Below are 5,283 nucleotides of genomic sequence, written 5' to 3' on the forward strand. Positions count from 1 at the left end.
CAGGGCACCCTGGGAGCTGTAGTTCCCGCCGCGAGGCGCGGCGCCCCGGGCCCAGGCCGGCCGGGGCGGGCAGAGCGGGAGGGGCGGCGGGAAGCGCCTCTCCCCGGGCCCTTCCCCTCTGTGCCGCAGCGGGGCTGCTCGCAGCGCCGCCCGGCCCCGCGGCGCCAGCCGCAGGATCAGGCTCGAAGGGCTGCAAGCCACGCAACCCGTGTACGACACATCCAGCGCACACAAAGAGGCAACCCCCAACCAATTTTATTCTAAAGAAAAAACAAACTCCCGCGCCAAACCAAACTGCTTCTGAGGGGTCTAGAGCAGAGCAATGACGCTTTTAGCAACGTTTAGCACGGGCGCGGGCCCACGGCCCCCGCAGGGCTGCGCAGCCGCAGCGCGGCCCGCCCCTGCCGCGGGACAGGGCTCCTCCTCCGCCTGCCGGACCTGCGGAGGGGCAGGGCTGGACTAACGGCAGCATGAACCAGTACATTAGAAGTGTGACAAAACGAACTCCTCTAGAGCTGCATATGGGCTGACTGAACAAACAGGGGGCACGTCCTGCGAGGGCAGGTCATGCTCCAGCTTTTGAGTCTTCCTGGGCAGAGTTACTTGACGATCTGGAACTCCTTGTGCTCCAGCTCCCCGATCTTCTTCTCGTTGCTGAACTCGGCTCGGCTGATGCGGGACTGGGGGCTCCCCACCTTCCTGAGCCATTCCTGCAGCTCCTGCACCCTGACAGCAGGGCCCTGGATCTGCCCTTGCACGGTGCCACGGCTGGTATTTTGGACCCAACCAACAAGCCCCAGCCTCTTAGCCTCCCCCTGGAAAGACAAGGCAAGGCAAAGCGAGATTAACCCAGACTGCAGGAGAGCTGCAGAAGGACGTCAGTGTTCGGGAGCCAGCGTTCCAGGACACACACCTCCAGGGAGGTTTCTATGGCTCGGGCGGCAGGACAGCCGCAGGGGGCTCGCCCGCTGCTCGTTATATTATTTCACATGAAAAACTAGGGCTGAAATGGGCTTTTCAGCCGCGCTGACGTGACACGGCACAGGCCACCAGCAGCACTGAGGGACAGGTCCCCAGGCAGGAGCAGCCGGAGCCCGGGCCGTGGCCGCGACAGAGGACACCGCACACCCCCGCAGCCCGCCCGCCGCTCCGCCCCGCCGCGCACCTGGGTGTATTTGCGGAAGAAAACGCCCTGCACCTTGCCGGACACCTCGTAGTCCACGGAGATCAGCTCCTCGCCCTCCGCCATGGCGACGGCCGCACCGCCTCCCGCCGCACCGCCCACTGCGCCTGCGCGGTGTGGGGCGGGGCCTGCCCGCCCTGCGGCCCGGAACGGTGCTCGCGTGCGCGTCGCTAGGCAACCGCGCGGCAGCCGGGATCGGGGCGGGGCGGGGCAGTGCGGGGAGGGGCGGGCGGGGCAGAGCGGGGCGGGGAGGGGCGGGGCAGTGCGGGGAGGGGCGGGGAGGGACAGGGCGGGGCAGTGCGGGGAGGGGCGGGGCAGTGCGGGGAGGGGCGGGGAGGGACAGGGCGGGGCAGTGCGGGGAGGGGCGGGGAGGGACAGGGCGGGGCAGTGCGGGGAGGGGCGGGGAGGGACAGGGCGGGGCAGTGCGGGGAGGGGCAGTGCGGGGAGGGGCGGGGCGGGGCGGGGCAGTCAACGCATTTGGAAAAGTCAGAGGGTGGGAAGAAGGTAGGTAAGCTGTTAACTTTTTTGCAGCGCACAGACTGCTGTGTTCTTCTGTCCTTGGTACCTGCGCTAGATGATCCAGAGCTGCTTCTTGGTCCTTGCTCATGCTCTGTCCTGGTTGTTGTAGCAGTTTAGTTGAATAGTAAAAGCTGTGTAGGTAGGTTTATCCCACACTTGTTCTGCAGCAGCCCAATAGTTTATTTAAATTCTTTTCTGGAATGCTGGCGACAATCCTTGGGCTATGTCTTACCAGATGAAGCCCTGTAACATCATCATGTAGAAATCCAATGCGACATTGTTTGAATTCAGAGATGTGGGAGGTGTATTACTGAGTGCTTCCCCAACATAAGATGCTCAGGATCAGAAAGTCAGGGGGCTAAAAAAGCTAGCAGTAGCAGGCACTTACTGTCTGAGTCCGTGTATCTATTGATGTACACAGAACAGCAGAGATACTCTGAACTGGCCAGGCCCCTGGGACAACAGAACAGCCATCCCAACATGTTACTTACCACATACAATAGCTGGGACTCAGCGTCAGGAAAGAGCGGAAGAAAAAATATTTAACTAAAGAATAATGTCATGCACAATCAAAAATAGGTCATGAATGAGCTCAGACTGGAAATTAGGTTTCTAACAGGAGAGGAGTGAGGTCACTGAAAAACCTTCCAAAGAGATTAGTTCAGGGAAGGAACCTACATTGTTTCAAGATGGACTTGGAGAAGATCATGGGAGCATAGGGCAGGAGTCAGAAATTAAGAACTGTGACACAGAGCGTTTGTTCCTATGACCAGGCTTCTTGTATAAAGTGCAAAGAACAGATCAGTGACAGTTCTGTGCCTCAGTGTATCACTTCCTGGAGCTGAGAAGTCATTTCCTTCTCACAGAAACCTCCCCTCTATTCCTGACTTGGCTTCTTGTTACCTTTATTTTTTAATTTCCATCCAGAATGTTGAAGAACTGCAACAGCCAAAAAGAGCCAAACACCCCCTGCCCCCAGACAGTACACTAAGGAACTTCACATTGGAAAACCTGTTAGCTGTTTCACTTGTATGTTCAGGGTTAAATAAACAAGTAGATTTAATACTAAAAAACCCAGTTTTACTCCAGGCCAAGTTGCCAGGAACCTCTAAAACACAGGGCTTGCACCCTTCCTTGAGTCATCTGCTTATTTTCATCTCAGCTGCTGCAGTGGTAGGGAATTGTGAAAAAAAACCAAACCCTTCTTTTTGCTTTCTTCTCAAGATGTAGGGTTGTTCTTGGTGATTTTGGCCACATGGCCAAAGGCCATTTTTTTGTCAAGTACTGTTAAAGGGTCTTTTGGGGGAAATAGGTGTCCTACAGACCCTTTTAGAGAATCAGCTGCTTCTAACTGGTGACAGTTCCTGCACATTTCTATGTCAGTTGTTTTTCCAGATTCTGGTTTTTAATATATTAGACTAGTTCTGTTGTGTAAAAATTGTTTTAAATGGTCAGAGTGGTTTGTGTTCTCAAAGTAAGAATAACTACTTTGTATGAGAAAGCTGCAACAGGAAGCAAACAAGGAACAAAAAATTCCAGCAGCTCCTTTTCCAAGTCCTTCAGTAATGTAGCAGCAGCTCATAGGACCCTAGAAAAAGATAAAAAATTGACTAAACTGGATGTGTCAGAAGCCAAATATGAAGAAACACTCCAGCCTTCAACAGGTGGACCAGATTCCTGAAAGAAATTGGAGATCTTCTGCCTTATAGATAGCTGGGCAGAAAACTCAATCCCTCGGCACACTCCAGAAAAGCAGGAAGGTCCCAGAAGAGGTCAGTGCTGCACTTTTCCATCCAGGTACAAGTGTGTGCAGAGAAAAGAGAGAAAAACAGACTCAAAACAAGGGAAAATAAATTAGCCATACCAAAACTGATTGGAGAAGGAAGACCAATGCTCTAATTTCAGAGCTTCAAAATACAGGATAACAAGAAGTAACCAGAGGCAGGAAAGGGGTAAACTCAAAGCTTTATGCCAGTCTCTTTGAATTAATGAAAGGTGAAACTTAAACAAAGAGTAGTTCAGAAATTCAGTACCACTGCCTATCACAGAATCATGGTATTTTCAGAGTTGGAAGGGACCTCTTAAGATCATCTAGTCCAACTCCCCTGCTAAAGCGGGATCACCTAGAGCACATTATTCAGGACTGGATCCAGACGGGTTTTGAATGTCTCCAGAGGAGGGGACACCACAACCTCCCTGGGCAGCCTATTCCAATGCTCTGTCACCCTCACTGTAAAGAAGTTTTTCTTCATAGTTAAATGGAACTTCCCATGTTCCAGTTTCTGCCCTTGCCCCTCATCCTGTCACTGGGAACTACTGAGCAGAGTCTGGCTCCATCCTCCTTGCACCCACCCTTTAGATACTTGTAGGCATTCCTAAGGTCTCCCCTCAGCCTTCTCTTCTCCAGGCTAAAGAGTCCCAGCTCTCTCAGCCTTTCCTCATAAGGGAGATGCTCCAATCCCCCAGTCATCTTCATTGCCCTGTGCTGGACAATCTTTAGTAGTTCCCTTTCATAATATTAACTCTGTTTCCCTTGCACTGTGTTTTATTGACTGTTTAGTGGACCCTAAGAGTCAGCAGAGAGCAAACAGCAACTGGGTTAGATACACACAAAAAAGCTTTTGATGTTGTAAAATAAATCCATCTGTTAGAGACTTCTCTTAAGTGACAAATTAACAGCTAACACTGACATTGAAACTGTAAATTAAAGTTACTGAAATTAAATCACCAGGCTTCATTTGTTATCTTTGTTTCAGAGCTAATCATGGGCAGTTCACCATTCTTAGCTGAGCTGTTGTTTCAGGTCAAGACAGCCAGCAGTATGCAGAAAGTCTGGTAACTGGTTTAAAACATAGTAGCAGGTTAACCAAAGCATGGGGCTCAGCACAGAGCTCTACCTTCCTTCTTTATTATCACAGTTAAGTATTGCCCTGGCACTGCTCAGGCTATGTTCATCATGCCAGCTCATCTTCCCCTCCTGCTACTGCAGTAAAATCCCCCTCTCAGAGACATGTTGCATTTTCACTATCCAAATCTCTGGTGGCTTATGAGTCTTTAACCCAGCTCTGTCTCTCAAGACATTTCACAAATAACTAAAAACCCTGATAAAAAGTTAGAAGTGACAGGCATTAAGTACAGCCTGCACCAACAGTTGGCTGAGCAGGTGTGAGGCAGGGTCCTGCTTCTGTAGGCCTTAATGCCCCATAGAAGCTGTTCCGAAACAGGTACGTCTTCCCTTTGAGCCTCTCTCTTCCTGTTACTCATTTCCCATTTGGCACTCAAACTGTTGAAATAAACACACACACAAAAGCCCCCTGACGTCACTAGGAGGAGATGCAGCAGCAAGAAAAAAAGAGCTTTTGTTTGTTTTGTTTTTTTAATGAAGAGACACAGAACCTGACTTTTTTTTCCCACAGCAAAGAACCTGCAAGCCCCTTGCCCCTCTTTCTATAAGAAAAAAAAAAAACAACTTAAAAAAATCAAACAACAGAATGCTATGAAACCAAATGCATATTTCCCCTTCTGCTCTTGGGAAGAGAAGAAACAAACAAAAACCCCCAACAACTCCAAACACAGAAGAA

General features: G+C 50.9%; 1 protein-coding gene across 2 annotated transcripts; it reads right to left on the reverse strand.

Moving 5' to 3' along the window:
• Window positions 1-236: 236 nt before the first annotated feature.
• On the reverse strand, window positions 237-1,299 carry ACYP1 (acylphosphatase 1). Of its 2 annotated transcripts, none has more exons than XM_051622314.1 (2): window positions 1,166-1,299; window positions 237-815 (listed from the first exon to the last, which is right to left on the reverse strand). In XM_051622314.1, exons 1-2 carry the CDS (start codon window positions 1,247-1,249, stop codon window positions 600-602), a joined length of 300 nt encoding a protein of 99 aa, XP_051478274.1. In that variant the 5' UTR covers window positions 1,250-1,299; the 3' UTR covers window positions 237-599. The 2 variants fall into 2 exon arrangements, with proteins under 2 accessions (XP_051478274.1, XP_051478273.1); XM_051622313.1 differs by having other exon boundaries at window positions 1,199-1,295.
• Window positions 1,300-5,283: the final 3,984 nt, after the last annotated feature.

Source organism: Apus apus, chromosome 5, assembly GCF_020740795.1.
Source record: "Apus apus isolate bApuApu2 chromosome 5, bApuApu2.pri.cur, whole genome shotgun sequence".
Classification (NCBI taxonomy): domain Eukaryota; kingdom Metazoa; phylum Chordata; class Aves; order Apodiformes; family Apodidae; genus Apus; species Apus apus.